The sequence below is a fragment of the Saccopteryx bilineata genome, chromosome 5 (genome assembly GCF_036850765.1).
Source record: "Saccopteryx bilineata isolate mSacBil1 chromosome 5, mSacBil1_pri_phased_curated, whole genome shotgun sequence".
In the NCBI taxonomy this organism is placed as follows: Eukaryota; Metazoa; Chordata; class Mammalia; order Chiroptera; family Emballonuridae; genus Saccopteryx; species Saccopteryx bilineata.
This window is the reverse complement of record NC_089494.1, coordinates 197,277,608-197,299,853: the sequence shown is the minus strand read 5'-3', so window position 1 is coordinate 197,299,853 and position 22,246 is coordinate 197,277,608. Positions and strand designations below refer to the sequence as shown.

Sequence of the window (22,246 nt, the reverse complement as noted above, 5' to 3'; positions counted from 1 at the left end):
TTGCTTTGTATACAACCAAGATGTTTCACAATGCCTCCTTAGGTGCTCGGGAAAGCACTTTCATTGACATAGTTCATAATTTCATTGACATGATTTTATCATTGACATAAATGCTTCATTCATGGCTTTTAAGACAAATTCATATTGCTAAAGCTGTTTAGCAGCAGTAACTGACAAACAGAGTTATTGCTGTTGCATCGACTGCAGTACTAAACTCAAATCATCAGCCCTTCTTGGATGGTTAAACTTACAAAAATAAATAAATATAAAACATCAGCCATATTAAAGAGTCAGGGAAATCCTGAGAAAGAAAAACAGCTGTGGAAATGTTTTCAACTGCTAACCTGAGGATCACCCTGTGCTTTGGGTTGTTGTTTGTTTTTAAAGTAATTATTATTATTTATAATTCCAGAAGAAGAAAGTAATATTATTTTTCAAAGTAAAACTATGACTGGGTATAAACCTTGGAATTAGCCCAGTCTTGGGTATAAACCTAGGAATTAGCCCAGTCTTGGGGAGCACAACCCACAGTCTGAAGATCATCTAAGGGGCTCGTTTTCTATGAAGGACCTCACACGGAGGCACCCCACTATGTTCCTGGGAGTGATTCTTATGACCGAATACCTCTGTCTCGGCACCTGCCATTCTCTGTCCAGCTGTGACACAGAATTTGTAAATGACAAATGAGGTTTACTCTCTGAACTATGGACATCAGTATCTCTAGTGTCTGGGCAGCACACTTCTCTAGGTCTCCCTCCACACTGTGACACGGCTCTAGTCAGTCCTACCCACACACTCTCGGAAAAAAGAGCCTCAGCTTTTACTCCCACCTTCCTTTTAAAGACCACACCCTTTAGTGTTTGAAAACTGTTACCCCCTCCCACCCCCACGCTGTACATAAGCATCACATATCTTGTTTCTACAAATTGGTATACAGGTGCCATTTAATCAGTTCAAACTTGGAAGCTACATCTTCAAGGGTCCGAGAGAGCTCACTCCCCCCATGTTTCCCCCTTTACATGTTTTCTTATAAGACATACAGCTTAATCAATTAACAAACTAAACAGCTTATATACTGGCAATATATTACAGATGGGTTTATGTCAGAGTAATAGATCACATGAAATGGACCGTGTGGTACCCCAGTGCATGATGTCTTGGTAGAGCCCTGAGGACACTGACAGTAGCATCTCTAAGTAGTAGTGCTGTGTGAATACAGACACATGCGGATCTGTATCTACATCCATCTGACTAGGCCAATAGGAGCAGGTAGATGCAAGATAGAGACACACACATGCTGGATGGGGGTCACTGCACACCTTGTCATGCCATTTGAAAGGGCTGTTACAGGTCACTGGTTTTGCAGCCATTAAAATTACACTTCATGGAAAAGGCTTCCCTAATTGTGTTTGATTTACTTTCTGTAGTAAGCATCATTGGAAGAAGACCAAAGCGGGAGCAACTAGAAGTTAAATATACATTTGGCTTAGCTGCAATACAGAACTCTGGAGAAGAAGCAGGCTGAAAGATTTGTTTAAATTTTAGGGTTGGATTCTCTCCCTTCCTGTTTTCTTGTCATTTTGTGTGTGTGTGTGTGTGTGTGTGTGTGTGTGTGTTCCATCACATCATCTCCTGAAGAATGCTGGGTTTCGCAGGCAGGCGGCTAGTCACCTGCAACAACCCAGGGGTCCTGCGGAAGCTTCCAGGCTGCTGTCAGTGTCGGATGCCAGGGTCTGGTCGGTGGACATGGAGGAGATGTCGTTGACAGATGAGGATGGAGGGAGACTCTCACTGCTGTTCACTGCTGCACCTGTGCTAAGAAAATGAAGACCAACATGACTAAATCTGGAACTAGACTCAACTTAATGACACTCAGGATGCAGGCATGAGCAAATATAATAGGAAACATCTAGTCCATCATTCATTTGACAAGCCTTCATAGAACAACTAATCTAGGGTACTATATTAGATGGTGAAAATAAAGACATAACAATGCAGAGTCCCAGGTCACAAGTTACTCACAAGCTAGTGCAGTAGTTATCTTATTTTTTTAGGGCAAACACAAAAGACAGAGAGAGAGAGGGAGGGAAAGAGACAAGAAGCATCAACTCATAATTGTGGCACTTCAATAGTTCATTGATTGCTTTCTTATATGTCCCTTGATTGAGGAGCTCTAGATAAGCCAATGACTCCTTGTTCAAGTCAGAAACTTTGGGCATCAAACCAGTGACCTTTGGGCTCAAGCCAATGACCATGGGTTCATGTCTATGATCCCACCCTCAAGTCAACAATCCCATGCTCAAGCATGGGCTGGTGAGCCCACTCTCAAGCCGGTGACCTCAGAGTTTTGAACCTGGGTCCTCAGCCTCCCAGGTTGAAAATCTATCCACTATGCTACCACCTGATCAAGCAGTAGTTAACAAATAGTATTTTACCTTAGAAATCACCTGTAATGCACTTGAAAGAAAAAAAAAATAACACTAAAAAACTTGGTCTTGGATGGAGCCAAGGCATTTGCTTTTGTTAAAAGCTTCCCAGATTCTGTGTAGTCAAGGGTTGCAGACAGCTGTTCTATGGAGAAAGCAGATGAGCAAAACCCTTCAATGTACTTACTATTTGGCATCTGGGTGTTTTTAGTGCAGGGAGCTTTTAAAACAAATACACATAAGGATCCTATCCCAGAAATTTGGGCTGAGGTGAAGCCCAGATATCTGAATTATTTGGAGCCTACAGCTCTAGAGGAAGGAAGACACAGTAAGAAAATATTGTTATCTAGTACCATGATGGCAAACCTTTTTATAAAAACCGCCTACTTTTGCAGTGCTGGTCAACCTCGTCCCTCCTGCCCACTAGTGGATATTCCAGCTTTCATGGTGGTCATTAGCGGAGCAACCAAATGACACCGCAATTGGCCCACCATGAAAGCTGGAATGCCCACTAGTGGGCTGTAGGGACCAGGTTGACCAGCACTGCAAAAGTGGGCAGTCTTTATAAGGTTTGCCATCACAGACATAGTCATTATACTGTCATCAAATTTAAAATCCATATAGAAAAGCCAAGTAGGATATTTAATGAAAGTTGCCATAGACAAAAAGAAAACAAAACAAAACAAAGAAAGAAAACAAGAGAAGTTAGAGTGTGCTTTAAGATTGTGTGTTTAATTTCTAGCAAGCTTGTTTGCCTGGGAATCTACAAATAAAAACTTTGAATTATCAATTTAGAATAATTTACAAAAAACTTATTTATCTATTTATGTGGGAATATAATGATTTTGAAACTACGAGAAGAATGTTGTTCACAGTAATTTCTCAGTAAATACTTGCTGTGTTATAGTAGGCTTGAGAACTATTATAAAGAAAAGATGAACCAGAGGTATTGTGAGGTATAATTAAACCATGGCACCCTGGAAAGAGTCAATTTAATTTTTCTCTTTATATATTCTTTATACTTAAGCAAAATGGGTGGCATAAGTTATGCTTTGTGAAACAGTTTTCTATTTAAAACACTTACAGTATAGGTCATCCAATAAAATAAGAGATGAAGAATTGTCATTAAAATTGTATCTCATTTGAACAAATATAATGGGCTAAATATATTTGATAGAAAATAATAAATCTAAAATTAGTTACAGTACTATTATCACTTAAAACTAGTGAATCAGAAAAAAATAGTCTAATGAAATGGAAAGGTTAATACCATCTGTGCTCCTGGGGTGAACTTTTCTGCCAGTTGAAAAAATGTGAATAAAATGTAAAAGTAGGAGAGAACAAAGATGGCAGCAGAGTAGGCAGATGCACAGACTCCCAGCTCACACCACCAAACTGGATTACAAATTAATTTAGGAACAATCAGCATAAAAAACCAATTTTGGATTAGAATAGGTCTCAAAAACTAAGGAGCAAAGAAGCCACACTGAGCCTGGTAGGGAGCATTGAGGCGTGGTGTGTCTCCCCTTCTTTCGGAAACAAAGGTGGGGTGAGACTGAGAGCCCAGAAGGGCTCTCATTACAAGGAGAAGAGCAGAGAATATCACTCACAGCCACTTGCCTGGGGACCTGGGAATGAGGTGAGCTGAGAGGGCAGGTTTGTCTTCCAAAAGGAAAGTGGGGAGAGAGAGAGAGACAGATGGAGATGGGCAGAGGAATGCATGGGATGACCTGAGAAGCTGCCTCATCTGGTGCAGAGGTGTCCATAGCTGGGGGAGGGGTTGAACCCTCAACAAAGCACAAGCCTAAAGTGGTTCTGGGTGACCCACCTCCAGAAAGCTCTCTAGCTCCAATCAGAGCAACAAGACACAGCTGAAAACATGAAGTGGGGATGAGGGGCAGTAACTCAGGTCTTCATGGAGATCTGAGATGCACTTCCCCCTACAGAAATAGAGAAAGCACCCTGCCCACCCCCAGAGAGAAGCTGGCACAGATTGGGCCTTCAGAGTCTCAAATTAAACCACTGCATTCCTGGATACAGCTCCAAATAAGCTCCCTGCTGAGATCAGTAAACAAGACTGACTACCACTGAGTTAAGAAAACTGAGAAGAAAACAAACAAATCAAGACTTCAAAGAGGCTCTATTATGTAAGGAGATCACAGATGGAAGAAGCCCATAAGTAATGGAGAATAATGGGTAGGCAGAGAAGCATAAGTCATATGCTTCAACAAGATAAATCCTCTGATAAAGTCTTGGATGAATTGAAAGTAATCAAATTACTGGATGCAGAGTATAAAATAATAATTTTTTAGGATGCTTAAAGATCTCAAAGCTACAATGGATGGACTTAATGAACACTTCAATAAAGAAATTGAAAGCATCAAAAAGGATATGGAAATCATAAAGAAGAACCAGACAGAAATGACAAACATAATATCAGAAATGAAGACTACACTGGAAGAAATTAAAAGCAGACTGGATGAAGCAGAGGATCGAATCAGTGACCTAGAGGACAAGATAAGTGAAAGCATGTAAGCAAAGCAGCAAAAAGAAAAGAGACTGAAAAAATCTGAGAAAACTCTAAGACAGCTCTGTGACAACCTAAAGAGAAACAACATTCGCATCATAGGGGTTCCTGAAGAAGAAGAGAAAGAACAAGGGTTAGAGACCTTGTTCAATGAAATCATAGCTGAAAACTTCCCTAAATTGATAAGGAAAAAGCCACACAAGTTCAAGAAGCACAGAGAATTCCATTAAACAGAAACCCAAAAAAGTCTACACCAAGACACATTATAATTAAAATACCAAAGCTAAGAGATAGAGAAAATATTAAAAGCTCCTAGAAAAAAAAAAGGCTATCACCTACAAAGGAGTCCCCATAAGGATGACATCTGACTTCTCAACAGAAACACTTGTGGCCAAAAGGGTGAGGCAAGACATATTCAAAGTAATGCAGAACAAGAGCCTACATCCAAGACTTCTTTATCCAGTAAGGCTATTGTTTAAAATTAAAGGAGAAATAAAAACTACCCAGACCAAAAACAAACAAACAAACAAAAAAACAACCACTCAAGGAATTCATTACAACCAAAGCAATGCTGCAAGAAATGTTAAGGGGCCTGTTGTAAACAGAACAAAGGGGGAAAAGAATATAGTAAAAGAGGACCAGATGGCTTCACAGGCATAATTTTACCAAATATTCAAAGAAGAACTAACTCCTATCCTTCTCAAGCTATTTCAAAAAATTCAAGAGGAAGGAAGACTTCCAAGCTCCTTTTATGAGGCGAGCATAATTCTGATTCCAAAACCAGGCAAAGACAACACAAAGAAAGAAAACTATAGGTCAATATCCATGATAAATTTAGATGCTAAAATTCTCAACAAAATATTAGCAAACCGGATCCAGCAATATATTAAAAAAACAACAACCATACACCATGATAAAGTGGTATTTATTCTGAAGAGGCAAGGCTCATACAATATACACAAGTCAATCTATGTGATTCATCACATAAACAAAAGGAAGGACAAAAACCACATGATAATATCAATAGATGCAGAAAAAGCATTTGATAAAATCCAGCACCCATTTATGATAAAAACTCTCAGCAAAGTGGAAATACAGGGAACATACTTCAACATGATAAAGGCCATCTATGACCAACCCACAGCCAACATCATACTCAATGGGCAAAAGTTAAAAGCAATTCCCTTAAGATCAGGAACAAGGCAGGGGTGCCCCCTTTCACCACTCTTATTCAACATAGTTCTGGAAGTTCTAGCCACAGCAATCAGACAACAAGAAGAAATAAAAGACATCCAAGTTGGAAAAGAAGTAAAACTATCATTATTTGCTGATGATATGATACTGTACATAGAAAATCCTAAAGTTGCAGTCAAAAAACTACTGGACCTGATAAATAAATTCAACAAGGTAGTAGGATATAAAATTAATACTCAGAAATCAGAGGCATTTTTATACATTAACAATGAACTGTCAGAAAGAGAAATTAAGAAAACAATCCCCTTCACCTTTGCAACCAAAAAAATAAAGTACCTTGGAGTAAATTAAACCAAGGAGGTTAAAGACTGTACTCAGAAAATTATAAAACATTGATAAAATAAATCAAGGAAGATACAAACAAGGAAGCATATACCATGTTCATAGCTAGGAAGAATAAACATCATTAAAATGTCCATATTACCCAAAGTAATTTATAAATTCAATGCAAAACCAATTAAAATACCAAGGACATACTTCAAAGATATAGAACAAATATTCCAAAAATACATATGGAAACAAAAAAGAACACAAATAGCCTCAGCAATTTTGAAAAAGAAGAATAAAGTGGGTAGTATAATACATCTGGACATCAAGTTATACTACAGGGCTATTGTACTCAGAACTGCTTGGTACTGGCATAAGAACAGGCATATAGATCAATGAAACAGAACAGAGAACCCAGAAATAAACCCGCACCTTTATGAGCAATTGATATTTGACAAGGGTGGTGACAGCATACAATGGAATAAAGACAGTCTCTTTAACAAATGATGTTGGGAAACTAGACCACCAACTCACACCTTTCACAAAAATAAACTCAAAGTGGATAAAAAATAAATAAATGTAAGTCATGAAACCATAAGCATCCTAGAGGAAAACATAGGCAATAAGCTCTCCAACATCACTCACAGCAATATATTTGCTGATTTATCTCCACAGGCAAGTGAAATAAAGGAAAGAATAAATAAATGGGACTATATCAAACTAAAAATCTTTTGCACAGCTAAAGACAAAAGGAACAAAATAAAAAGGCAAACCACACAATGGGAGAACATATTCGATAATACGTCTGATAAGGGGTTAATAACCAAAATTTATAAAGAACTTGTAAAACTCAACACCAGGAAGATAAATAGTCCAATTAAAAAATGGGCAAAAGACCCTGGCCCGTTGGCTCAGTGGTAGAGTGTCAGCCTGGCATGTAGAAGTCCTGGGTTCAATTCCCAGCCAGGGCACACAGGAGAAGTGCTCATTTGCTTCTCCACCCTTCCCCCTCTCCTTCCTCTCTGTCTCTCTCTTCCCCTCCCACAGACGAGGCTCCATTGGAGTAAAGATGGCCCGGGTGCTGGGGATGGCTCTTTGGCCTCTGCTCCAGGCGCTAGAATGGCTCTGGTCGCAACAGAGCAACACCCCGGAGGGGCAGAGCATCGCCCCCTGGTGGGCAGAGCGTCGCCCCCTGGTGGGTGTGCCAGGTGGATCTCGGTGGGGTGCATGCGGGAGTCTGTCTGACTGTCTCTTCCGGTTTCTAGCTTCAGAAAAATACAAAAAAAAAATGGGCAAAAGAAATGAATAGATCTTCTCCAAAGAGGACATACAGATGGCCAATAGACAGATGAAAAACTGCTCAACATCACTAATCATTAGAGAAATGCAAATTAAAACCACAATGAGATAGCACCTCACACCAGTCAGAATGGTGCTCATCAACAAACAACATAGAATAAATGCTGGCGAGGATGTGGAGAAAAGGGAACCCTCCTGCACTGCTGGTTGGAATGCAGACTGGTGCAGCCACTGTGGAAAACAGTAAGGAGATTCCTCAAAAAATTAAAAATCAAACTTCCTTTTGACCCCGCTATCCCACATTTAGGAATATTCCCCAAGCATACTATAGAGCAGTTTGAAAAGGAGAAATGCACCCCCATGTTTATGGCAGCATTGTTTACAATAGCCAAGACCTGGAAACAGCCCAAGTGTCCAGCAGTGGACAATTAGATTAAAAAGCAGTGGTACATATACACAATGGAATACTATGGGGCCATGAAAAAGAAGGAAATATTATTTTTTGCGACAACATGGATGGACCTGGAAACTATTATGTTAAGTGAAATAAGCCAGGCAGAGAAAGAAAAATATCGTATGACCTCACTCATATGAGGAATCCAACGAACAATATAAACTGAGGAGCGAAATAGAGACAGAGGTGGGATCAAAGGATCCAGAAAGAAAGAGACAGAGGGAAAGTGGATGATAGGGTGATAGGATGGGATGAGAGCAGAAAAGCAAATCCTGGAGGGAAGGGGAGAGGGCGTTACAGGGAGGAAGATAGGGGGGATATACTGAGGAAAATGGGAGACATTAGAATCTATGTAAACACAATAAATTAATAAAATTAAAATCAATTAATAAAAATGTAAAAGTATCTGGAGAGGATCCATACATGTAAACTAAGATGGATTATATGTATTCTGTATGTGTTTTAAATTCTTATTTGTTGATTATATATATATAGTAAATTATAGAAATGTAAAAAAATGCAGAAAGATAATATGCACTGACTGATCATCATATTAATGATAAGAACTATTAAACTTGATATATTTCTTTTTGCTAAGAAGTTTCTCTAACTGTACTTATTTAATATATGGTCTTTTTAACATGACATTTTTATATGAAAAAAAGGCTTGTATATTTTTCATGTTTTTGTAAACTCTCAGAAGTATCAATACTTCTTAATGTTAAATGTCTCTAGATTTTTTTTAATGTCTCTAGATTTTTAAAGCTCTTTTGTAAATAATTACTCTCATTATCAGAATAATGCATTATGTAAAGTTATCTGGTTTCAAATCTATTCCAACTATATTTAATTATATCCTTTATAGATATGGTGCAGGGCTAGTTCATTTCCTCTCATGACATTTACTAGATTTCACATACTAGCTGACAACCCTTAATTCCTTTACATATACCAAATGCCCAGCTCTGTTTTTCCCCCTGATTCTGGATTAAATTATCCTCATGTTCTTTTATAAGCTTGGTCTCTAATAATTTAGTATCACTACAATTTACCCGTCAGAATTGTCTCCAATTTCTTTACATCCTTATTAAAGGGTAGATAATAAAACTATTTATGAGCCTCTAAGTAAGATTCTATCAATGATGAGCTGACAGAGTGAGACTGATTTGTTCTTACTGTCCAGTCATCTCCTGGTGATAGATTCCTACACCAGGATGACTTTCAAATCATGGTGCTATAGTTTAGATTTATTTTAACATGAAGTATAAAATGTTGCCCAAATATATTTTGGTAATAGCTTTATTGAGATACAATTAACAAACATGTTCAATTCAGTGGTTTTTAGGATACACATAATGTTGCACAACCATCACTACAATCAATTTTGTATTGTATTGCATCACCCTAAAAAAAACCCTGTACCCTCATTCTCACTTAGCTGCTAACACTAGGCATTGTTGAACTTCACTGTTGAACTTACTTTATAAAATTGCCTCTTCCAGATATACCATATAAATGGAATGATACAATATGTAATCTGTTGTGATTGGCTTCTTTCACACAGCATAATGGTTTCAAGGTTCTTTGATGCTGTATGGTAGTTATCAATACTTCAGTCTTTTCATGACTGAATAGTATCCCATTGTATGGATACATAGTGTTTGTGTATTTATTAGCTGATGGGCACTGGGTAGATGTTTACCTTGTTTCTACCTTTTGGCTATTATGAATAATTATTTATTAACATTCTTGTGCAAGTTTTATTTCTAAGAGTGGAATTGTTGGGTCATAGAGCAACTCTAAGTTTAACATGTGAGAAATGGCCAAATGGTTCTTCAAAGTGGCTGTACCAGTTTACATTCTTCCCAGCAGTGTAGGAGGACTTCAATTTCCCCCTACCCTCTTCAACACTTATCTTTCTTTTTGTTTATAGCCATCCTATTGTATGTGAAATGGTATCTCACTGTGGTTTGATTTGCTTTTGCCTAAGAGCTAATGATGCTGAGTGTCTTTTCATGTCATTGTTAGACATTTATATATCTTTGGAGAAATGTCTATTCAGATTATTTGGCCATTTTAAAATTATTATTTTATTTGTATTATTGAGTTGTAGAAGTTCTTACATATTCTGAATACAAGTTCCTTATCATGTAAGATTTTTCACTTGCTTGATGCTCTCCTTTGAAGCACACAAGTCTTTTTTAATTTTGATGAAGTTGGAATTATCTATTTATCCTCTTTTGTTGGATGCACTTTTAGCCATATCTTAAAAAAAAATTCCTAACCCAAGATCAAGATTTTCTCCTATACTTTTTTACCTCTATATTTTAGCTCTTACACTTAGGTCTATGATCTACTTTGAGTTCATTTTTGCATATGGTATGAGGTCAAGGTCTACCTTCATTCTTTTGTATGTGGCTAACTAGTTGCCTAGCACCATTTATTGAAAAAACTGTTTCTTGTCCATGAAATTGTCTTGATATCCTTGTTAAAAACCAAATGACTGTAAAGGATTTTGGTTTATCCTTGTTAAACACCAAATGACTATGTAAGGATTTCTAGACTTTCAATTCTGTTTCATTGATTTAAATATGTACCTCTTGCAAATACCTCACTGTCTTGAATCCTGAAATTTTGAAATCAGGAAGTGTAAATTATCCAACTGTGTTCTTTTTTGAGATTGTTTTGGCTGTTCTTTGTCCCTTGCATGTGAATTTTAAGAACAGATTATCAATTTCTGCAAAAGAGGCAGCTGTGATTTTGATAGTTATTGTGTTTAAGCTACAGGTCAATTTGGACAATATTGTCATCTTAACACTAACCACTAAACAATGAAATGTCTTTATTTAGATCTTTCTTTTAACAATGTTTTTTTTTAATTTTCAGAGTAAAATATTTGCATTCTTTTTGTTAAACTTATTTTTAAGTATTTTATTCTTTTTGATTCTCTTGTAAATGGAATTGTTTTCAATTTGGTGCTATTATATAAAAATACAACTGATTTAATGAATAGGAGGTTTTGGTGTCAGTGAATTAGAAACTAAATAGATCAAATAATTACATATACATCTCATAAATATTATAATTAATAAAAATGCTCATGTAACCAGAGAGATTTTTGCTAGTATGTTTTATATAAATTATGACAAAATAACTGATTTGAAAGTTTTAAATTAACCTTTTGTGATAATGCAAACTAAAAAGTATTTTCAAGTATTTCTGTATAAATACAGATTGTTAAACATTAACCAGAATGTCCTGGTCTTCTCTTGAGATAGGCTTTCTACTTAGGCAAAAAGAGTTGATTGTGTGGACCTGTTCTAACCGTCACAGTTAAAGCTGAGTACTGATTCAAACAAGGATGAAAAATGACTTAACTGAGATAAGGTTCCTTTATAAGAACACAATTTGATGTTTACAAATAAACACAAATCCACAACAATGGCAGCTAGAGAAATTATACAAAGAACACTGAGGAAATTTTCCTAGGAAAAAAACACAAATTTACATCTATAAATAATATAGAATGAAGGCAGCAAAAAAACAGAGTGGCTTTTTTTCTTTTTTTTTCAGAGTACTTTTAATAAGATCTTCATGTACATGGGATCACACTGCAGGTAAAGCTTATAAAATACACAGCTCTCCACCTGCACCTATTTTAATAAGCAGCATATTTTTAACACACTTTAGGAACTTTCTGCCTGCCATGGCTGGTAAGTCAGCCCGTTATTATATATAGTTTTGTTACAGGGTTACCTCATGTTTATGTTTTCCTTGTTTCATTTTATTTTATCATTATACTCTTCATTTTTCCTATCCTTCTCAATCTCTACTGTTGACCACAGAGTAAGTACTCAATCTAACAAAACATTTAGTAATTTTTGTATGTACTTTTCTAGATAGGTTCTGTGAGGGAAAGCAAATTTCTCCCGGCTATGCAATTTATTGGTTAAATAACTGAACTATTTTTGGCTAAGGGAAAATTATTTAGTATTAGTTGCCTTTCTTCCCCTTTTGTTCTTAAACTGGCTCTCTGTAATATCTGTCTTTTATGTTGGAAAGATCATGTAGCTTTGCAATTCCTGTTCCTTCTTGACAGGAAAGTTTCAGAAACTTTGACAATAAAGTCTGAAAAACCTATGAGCAAATGGTGCTGAATATTTTTTTCTTAAACCAGTTTCATTGTTTTAGTCAAAATAGGATTAAGTGATTATTTTAAATTCTTTTTCCTAAAATTAGCAACTTCAAGTATAACAGCTGAAAGTAGAGTATTTTTTCTATTAATAAAAATTAATTTTGACCAAAAATATTTTTTAAAAAAGATACCAAATGCAATTTATAGTTAGTATTCAATTATTCAAAGTTCAGAATCTTTATAAACTGTATTTCTAGGGCTCTTAATTTTTTATAGCATAAATTCATTAAGAAGTCCTATCATCTAATGCTTCAACTATAAAATTCTCGTGACATCTGCTTGTTGTTTGGGAAGCATTTCTCTCTATATAGTACTATTATGGAATAGTCATATAATATATATTGTCTAGTGGCATGCTGGGGTTGGCTTTTTAGAAGTTTTTATTACTTGACTAATTTGAGAGAGAGAGGCAGAGAGGGAGACATTGATTTGTTGTTCCACTAATTTATGCATTCATTGGTTGATTCTTGTACATGTCCTGGCTGGGGATTGAACCCACAACATTGGCCTGACTGGATTGATACTCGAACCAACTGAACTACCTTGCCAAGGTCTTAGTGGCTTTTGAAAGCCAATTATTAGCATTTCTTTCCATTCTGCCTTCATTAATGTCACATTGGTAGCTTGAAATTAGTCACACTGAGAACATTTACACCTCAGAAATAGGTAAATACTACAATCAGTTCTCATTTTTTAAAGAGGTGATTGTTAAACAGTAACCAGAACCCAACTGTTACATGAAAGATATTTGCTTCTGTTGACTTCTTGTATTGCACTATAATAAATGCCTTCTTGATTATACCCAATTCTGGCCTTTAGTGGGTGATACTTTTAAGACAATACATAAACTTTGTAAATCATAAAACCAAGCACAAATTGAAGGGTCAAGACATAACTCTTGGCTTCAAGTTGTTAATTCTAACCAACTGTTTGTGAAAATCTCTTAAACTCAAACAAAAAATTGAACTGAATTGAATTTGACAGTAATGTCACTTGCTCAGGATATCCTGGCCATGTGATAAATATCCTTTCCTTTTACTCTGTTTTTAAAGAAACCAGTAGAGATGTGCATTTAAAGAAATGTCTTTAAATAAAGCACTTCAAATTTTTATCAATAAAAATGACATGTAAAATACTCTTAATACTAATAGGGTTGTAAACAAAGAAACTATTTACTTTCAACTATACTTTCAACTTTACCTGCAAAAGTAGCTATACTTTCAACTTTACTTGAAAAAGAAAAATTTGGTTTTGTTAAAGAAGTAACTTAAGCTAATAAAAATTTCAACTAGAAGTTACCTAGCTGTAAGGTATCTTTTATTTAAGAGAGAAATGTTCTTCTGCATTTTTAAAGGAAATTATTTTACTGAAGTACACACACATACACACACACACACTCACACAAAGTATACACTAAGAATTATAAGAAATACTAAAATGGAGAGGGGAGGGAATCACTGGAATAAATTCCTTTCTCTTTTTGCATGATCTTGAGTCTCATCTTGTTTGGGGCTAAGATTTTTAAATTAAAAAATAAATCATTGGATTAGAACAGTGCCTCTAATTGGGAAGGACACATGCCCATGGTGTGTGGAATATGGTTTGGGGAGAGGCTGTAGATTATAATCACATGAGAAGCTTTATCTTCAATTTGAGATTCTGACTAATCTTTCCCCATCCTGATGTTAAGCATCTGTAATTCAGTGAGTCACTTTTACTTCTAAAAGGTTTATTTTTTCAGGTGGAATGGGAGTGATGAACAGACAGAGTTTTTGGATTAGATGACCTCTTATATTTGTTCTAGCTCTAACACTCTATGACAAAAACGCTTTTAGAAGAAAATTAATTTTTATTCATAAACTGAAATTCCCTCGGCAGTCTTTGCAAATCAATTCAGAAAGCAAGCAGCCATGCTATTTCTGAAAATAAATTACTATGCAAGTAAAATCAGATAGCAGAAAGAAATATAATTATTTATTTAGAAATGTACTTGAAATTTAGATTTATTTCTTATTGATATATAACAATTCCATCAATAAATTTCAAAGCTATGTATTTTCTGCAAATGCACACTTAACTTCCCATTTACATTTTAAAAGCATCACTAAAACATGGGTTTGGATATTAGAAACATTTTGTCACTGAGAAACTGCATTAGCTTATTTCCTTGCTGCTGAGTTCTCAGTGTTGCCATGACTAACTATTAAGGGAGTCTAGGTTGCTATATTACTTCTTCTTAGCTATGTACAAAATAAAATATAATCTGCAAACATACAATGAATAATGAAAAAGGCTAACTTTCAAAGTGTTCTTAGTAATTGTTTTTTATTTCTAGCATAGTTTACTGCATATATACATATCGTGTGCACACACACTCACACAACAGACTACACATACAGACACAAGATTGTAGCAATAAAACTGTAACACTTGGTTTTCCAGGGCTAAAAAAAGCTGACCTGTATAATCAGCCAATTTCCATGTCTTAAACCCTGCATGGTGGATTGCAAAATACCAACATGAAGTCAATAAGCTCGTAGTTCGGAGAGAGGAGCACAGCTGGCTCCCTGCAGCTGGCAGAGTCAGCTCCAGTGCATGGCTGCCCTATGCCTCCACATCATGCATAAAAATATATCACACATAAATAGCTCATAATAAATATTATATAGGTATGATTTCTCAATTAAGTAATATATATATATATCTTTAAATCATGAAGTGAAAGTGAATCCACAATCATTCTTACTATAAATCGGTTAAACCAGAAAACTATAATTTAGGGCATATGTACAAGGTAAATAACTTATGATTATTATAGATAGCTGAAATGGTTATAAAATGATTTAGACCTCTTACATGCAGGTTGAGCCTAAGTGACATAATTTAGAACTAATCATTAACACATTATAAACAGGCCTATAAAAAAATTCAAGAATATACATTGCCCACAATGAATAAATCAAATAACTACCTGAAAGCAGCAAACCTTTATCTGAAGAATGAGCAAATGTCAATAGCAACAGTTCAGCTACTCAGTTATTGGCTCATTTATCTTCATGGTGATTAATAGGTAAATAAATATTTACTGGTCCAAGAATATACTGAATTGCAAAGTGTATTAAAACTATGGTGCACTCTTGAATTCAGTCTTTGGATTAACACCAAGCAACATGTGGAGGGAGGAACTGAGCAGCAATTTTCAAATTAATAAATATTTATCAAGGTACTATTATGTGCAAGGCACAGCACTTGGGCACTACATGGTACACAAAGATGAATATATATCTTCTTTCTTTTCAATGAATTTATAATCACTAAGGGTAATATGACAATATTAAAATACAGGAACTAATAATAACAATAGAAAGGAAAGATTCTATTCTTTGAAAAGTCTTTTTGGATAGATATGAAAAATATTTGGGGACAAGGTGGTTTTTGATAAGACAACACTTTAGAGTAGGAGCATTCTTAATGTTGGAGAACCTAGTAAAATAAGAATATAAGATCCTAGAATGGGTGCAGTGTGAAAAAATCTAGGGTATATTACAGAGGACCATCAATGACAGCAAGCAGTTACCAGGCTTCATTTGTAAGTGACACAAAGCCAATAGAGATCACTCATCAATGAAATTCTTGTTCAAGTCTATATTTTTTCCCCACAGATAACATAAATTGTAATTTCTTATATTTTGATTGACCTGTAATTGTCATTCTGCCATTTCCCTCCTTAATGAGTAAAGTGATACTTCTACATATAGTCACCTTCTTTTTGTATAAGAACTATGGTTTTAATGATTAGAAAAGTATGCCTTGAGTATACTTTGTTCCTTTATCAAATTTTTAAAGCTTTTTTCATATGGCAGATCACTCACCCCATCCTTTTAAGATTAATTGATTCACTTGTACAATCGTCAGTCTCATTCTCCCTTTCCTGAGCTCTACGGTTTACACAGAAGGAATCATGGAAACATGAAGAAGTTTGTAGAAGTGTTGTGAAAGTATTAAAAAGAGAATTGTGACTTGTACATCATCACAGATTAGCTCTTGTGGAGACCTGCTTAGGGCTGAGAGGAAATAGAAGACAAAACAAGCAGAAGATGGGGTGTCCTGGAGTGGATGGCCTGATTCTAAGCACTTTGGAAAAAAGAAATTCCATTAAAGATGAATAGAAGAGACACTGCTAAAATGTGCCCAGCCCCAGCTTGAGATGCTAGGGCACCCTTGACTGACCCATGGCATTTTGGCTTCTTAATGATTATAGGAAAATATGTTCTGGCCATTATGGGAATCCTTAAGACAAGGAAATTTTCTGCACTGGCAGGTGGCATCTTCAGGGTACTGGATTCAGTCTTTGAGTTCCTTAATTAGTAGCAGACAGAACATTCAGGTAAGTTAAAAGCAACTTCTGCAGACTTGTATCAATCTGATAAAAGAAGAATGAATAGGGTGGGCAGACAATCCCAATGATTTCCTTAATCCTATTTGGGGAAAGGACAGATCTGGAATAAAATTGAACATTTTCCCAAGTCTAGAGGTGAGAAAAATACACCACAACTGTAATGTATCTGTTTAGGCAACATAGTGGTTATGGGTGCAAACTAGTTATTCAGAGTAGTATAACAAATTTATTCATTCATATTTTTTCCTAAAACATTTAAAAATTCATGGGAAAAAATATTTATCAAAGATAGAACACCAAATTTATTTTTCTTTAAACTGATCATTTGTAATCTATATTCTTCCCAGCCTGAGCTGAGTATGAGCCTCTACATTTCCTAGAACTCTTTTCTGTATATTCTTCATGTTTATAACATAGTTCTTTAAATTTTTATATATATATATAAATTAGCATTGACAAGTACAAGTAAGTTATCTCAAGTAATCCTAAAGCACATTATATGGCAAAATATGTATATGTACAAATGTGTGTTAGATTCTGTACATCATAAACTGAAGGACTTTCCATGCTAACTTCAGTTGGAGTCCATCTTGGGTGATGTTTCAACTCCCATTATGCCAACCCTGGGCGGAGTTTAAACACTGGAGTGAATGCTGAAAGAGGATTTTGCTGGAGGGTTTCCTGACCTCTCTATTGACTTGGTGATGGGGAGGGCATTATGGCTCTGCATTTGGATAAGGAGCAGTTAGTTACCTTTCCAGCAGCCCATGTTAAGACTTCTTCAAGATTCATTAGGACTTTAAATCCCATGATCTGAATAGTCAGAATGAATGCCACAGTGAATTTCACACTCTTATTTTTTATCCATTTTTCAACTCTTCATCTTTTTTCCAGATTGAACTCTTGATTTTGTAAAACCAAACTTTCCTAAAACCTAACATTAAAGATGATTAGTTTAATTCCCAAACTGGCATCCATTTTTGGCTTTTCATTACTAAAGTTAAACTTATATGTTTTCATTTTGTTTTACTTTGACACTTCTAGCTAAAACAAAAAACAAAAAAAGAACCATGGGGGAGTGAAACAAATTGTTAGCAGTAAACTGTCATGGGATATTTACTCATAAGAGCTATAAGCAGTGTTATTGGCCACAAAGCTCTTGTTCAAGGCCAAGAAAAATACGTAAGTACTGGTTTATTGGTTATTCACTGGGAGTGGGTACCTGAAGGAGAGGGCTGTCCTTTTACGACACCATTTTTAGTCTTTTCTTCTGAATTCATTACTTCCTTGTAGATAAGTTCTGTAAGAAATAATGATCAGTGTTATAAAAAATAAATTTCTCTTTAATCCACAGAGAAAATTCCTTAGTTATGACAAATAATTACATTTTGGTGGGACTGAGTAAATTACAAAGCAATTGGGAGTCCTTTACTCCTCTAACTCTATATTTACTTACAATAGAGCTGAGCCTGGCAAAAGCAGATGCTCAATAAAGCATTTGGCCAAATAAACGTAGGAGTATTACATATTTTACGTGTTTTCTGAATTCTTTGGGGGATTTCTAATGCATTCTAACTTATAGGTTAAGGATTTTAATGGCTCAGTCTTGAATATCCATTTTTCTTTTGTACTCTCTTCTTAAGGAATGCCATGTTGCTCTTGAAAATAAATCACTGTATTTATATATAACTTATATTCTCATGGTTTCAAACTCTTACATCCCATTAATTTTTCAATTCTTACTTCATCTTTTTTTCCAGACTCAACTCTTGGATTTGTAATACCAAGCTTGCCTAAAAACCAACATTAAAAAAATTATTACATTTATTTCCAAACTGGTATCCATTTTTGGCTTTTTATTACTAGAGTTAAACTTGTATATTTTCATCTTGTTTTACTTTGCTCCTTCTAGCTAAAACTCATTCAACACTGCTCACGCTTGCCTTAAAATGACTTACAATTTCTATAGCCATCATCTCTTACAGGTATTTTGTTCTCACATTTTAGTCCATGTCCATCTTCCTCAAGTGATATCCTGTAGCTTATCCACTTACCACAAACACCTGAGGGTGCCTCCTGGTCCTCATTTAAATCAAATTGAGTCTATTCCGTCTATCATTTAATGTCTTTTCTTTTTTTACCTGATTCACTGTTTATATTTGCTCATTTTTTATATTTATCAACATGACCCCTTGTCCAGTGAAATCTCCTTATTATCTTTTTAACACTTTTTGATCATTTCTACCTTTTGTTTTCCTCTATGTCCTCATCCTAGTATTTTCCTCTGTTCCCTTTTCTATTCCCAACTTACAATTATTAATTTATTCAATGTAGCATAAATATTTCTTCCATCCAGGTCTTTCCTTTATGTTCCTCCTCATTTTGACCTAATCATTTGAGCTGCTTTTGGTTTTCTCATATTTATTCTACTCTGTAATTATTTATTTTAGTTTAAGTATTCTTTTAGTTTCTGCTTTGCTTCTCCCTGAGTATAATGTTTATCATGCAAACTGTGTCTGAAAGAGTTTTGCTGGGATAAAGTGAATTAATATATTCATTCATTCATTCTTACTAAAAAAATAAATAAGCTAACTTAGATACACAAATTTTCTATCTAAATTCTAAAGTGCTATATATCAAGTAAATAAATTCAAATATTAGCTTTTATTTTCCAGTGTCTAAAATTACCTGTCATTATTTTACCCATTTTACATGATAATTTTATGTACAAACATAAAATGTTTTATTGTAAAATTTTAAATTGCAGTTTGCTATTTACCATGACAAATACTTTGAAAATAGCATTTAAATCTTTTTTCAAATGTCAGTAATTAATTCCTTTTATTCTTGAGTAAAAGCAAAAGTACTATTAGTATGAAAATACATTACATTGTAGGGGCTTTGAAAATGGTCTAAGTGAATAGCAATTAGAAAATCATCTCTTACTAAATTGTTTTAAAAGGAAAAGCCTTGAGAATACTTTCTGAATTTCAATAAGTAAAACGAATGCTTTATTGGAATAGTAGAGTCACCTTTCCATTCTTCAATGGTGTGTTCTCTTTCATCCAACTGTTTGTCATATATTTGAGGTGGAGGCTGCAGAATAAAAACAAACAATAAATCCCATTATGATGTACCCATGACTACAGTATTAGAACACATGACAGTACTTTGCCACCCATTGACTTTGGTGGTGATCAGGTTCTCGTATAAAATAAGCAGTAATTATATGGGTGCAGAGATTAAAATTTCCCCACAAATTTATGAAGAATTTATTGATATGCCAATATGTGCTGCTGACTAAATAAGGCAGCAAAATTCAGATTGTGTATACTCATGTCCCCAAATGTTCTGATTCAGAACACCAGTTCAAGCAATTATTATAATAGCTAGTCTTTAAATAACAAGCAGGGCGTTTGACTACAAGAAGTCAGGAGCTGCCATGTTATCCATTCACTTGACCTGTAACAGAACCATACTAAAACTGTCCCAGACTAATAATATTTTTTCTATTTTATGATCCTCCTGAAAAAGCATCATTAATACCTCTCAGTAGACTATAGTACTAGTCTCCAGTATAAAATAATATTTAAATCGAATCAATCTTTAATTTCTCATGAAGCAAAACAAGACACCTTTATGTATAACTGAGTGTCCTATATTTAAATGATTTCAGATATCTCCCTCCCAGGCAGAAGAAGCTACCAGTTGTCTATAGAGGTGGGTCACCTGGAACCTTGGCTAGCCTTTTTGGGAGAATTGATGTGACAGGGCCTTCACTCTGACTTAGGGACTCAGCATTCTTCCTCCTATGAGAAGTTCAAAGTTGGGAAAGGAGAGATTTTCATAAACCTAGGAACCTTCCAGAAAGGAGGATCTCAGATATATCCCTGATCTCTTCTTTTGATGGTCAGACCTGGGGAGATCTATCATAGTGACCTAGCATAGTTCCAGCTCAGGCCAAGTGACATGGAAAGAAAAAAAAATCTCTGTGAGTTTAAAAAAAAAGGGCTGAGGAGCTGCACCAGCTGACAATAGACTGTCAGATGCCATGAGACAGGGGACTCTAAAATTCATCCCGTCTAACACTCCTAAAGCAATAGTTTCTGTAAGAAACTAAGAGTTGCTCAATAAAGTAACTCAAGCTGATTAAGACACATATCCCTCCAAAACAGCTGTTGTAGAAAGGCTTTGCACAGGGATTTTCAGAGATAGCTTCTGGCTTCTGTGGGAGGCTCTGTGGACCATGAGCAAACACCAGTGACCCTTCCGTACTACATTCAAAATCTCTGCTAACCTGAATCGTGACAGACACATCCTAGTCATGGTGTGCCTCACACACGACAGAAGCAGCTAGATATGAAAATAAAAGACTTTGACCAGTTGTTTGGGGCAACTGAGAATTAATTACTAATAAGACCAGACATTTCTTTAACAACAGTGAGCATTAACCCAGCTACTGTGATTCAGATATGGTCAGCTGAGTAGCCTCTACTGAAAGGGCTAACAAGCTGAGGCCCTCCCCTACTCCACGACATTACTAAGAACACAGAAATGCTGACGGTATAAAGCTAAAAGGATTAAGATAATCAGGCACCGTCCTGGGCATCCAACTAAGGCCAGACCTTCCACCTCTAATTATAAACAACTCTCAAATTATAGGAATGTTATGATTTAATCAGTAAAACAAAGTTATTTTTGAAAACTCTCTGAAACTGTCATCTAAGTATGCTAACACAAAGCCAAACTCAGGATATGTAGAGACACTGTGCTGTTCCCTGGCCGGATAGCTCACTTGGTTGGAGCATCCTCCCAGAGCACAGAGGTTGCTGGTTGGATTTCCCGGGCAGGGTACACAGAGGAACAGATGATGTTCCTGTGTCTCTCTCCCTTTTCCTTGCCTATCTAAAAAAAAGGAGGAAAGAAAGAAAGAGAGAGAGAGAGAGAGAGAGAGAGAGAAGGAGGGAGGAAGAGGAAAGAAGAAAGAAAGAAAGAAAGAAAGAAAGAAAGAAAGAAAGAAAGAAAGAAAGAAGAAAGAAAGAAAGAAAGAAAGAAAGAAAGAAAGAAAGAAAGAAAGAAAGAAGAAAGAAAGAAAGAAAGAAAGAAAGAAAGAAAGAAAGAAAGAAAGAAAGAAAGAAAGAAAGAAAGAAAGAAATGGAGGGAGGGAAGGAGGGAGGGAACGAAGGGAAGGAAGGAAGGGAGGGAGGGAGGGAGGAAGGGAGGGAGGGAAGGAGGGAAGGAAAGGAAGGAAGGAAGGAAGGGGGGAGGAAGGGAGGGAGGGAGGGAAGGAAGAAAGGAAGGGAGGGAGGGAGGGAAGGAGGGAGACACAGTGCCAAGTGGCAGGTTTCCTGCTTTACCTCTTCCTGAGCATACGTAAAGCTGTGGCAAGGTTGTCATCTAAGTGAGCCTAATGCAGGCCCCCTGC

The 22,246-nt window shown here is 35.8% G+C and overlaps 1 protein-coding gene across 6 annotated transcripts in view; it reads right to left on the bottom strand.

Annotated features, from left to right (window-relative positions):
- Nucleotides 1–942: 942 nt before the first annotated feature.
- MAPK10 (mitogen-activated protein kinase 10) overlaps nucleotides 943–22,246 on the bottom strand; it is a 343,572-nt gene continuing 322,268 nt past the window's right edge. For 5 of the 6 annotated variants that reach the window (XM_066280170.1, XM_066280166.1, XM_066280168.1 and 2 more), the window contains 3 exons: nucleotides 19,854–19,917; nucleotides 18,044–18,121; nucleotides 943–1,810 (listed from right to left, as the gene is read on the bottom strand). In XM_066280170.1, coding sequence (XP_066136267.1) covers nucleotides 1,668–1,810; nucleotides 18,044–18,121; nucleotides 19,854–19,917 — 285 coding nt within the window. In that variant the 3' untranslated portion in view covers nucleotides 943–1,667. Of the gene's footprint in view, nucleotides 1,816–18,043; nucleotides 18,122–19,853; nucleotides 19,918–22,246 lie in introns of all 6 variants that reach the window. The other variant, XM_066280171.1, reaches the window with a different exon arrangement.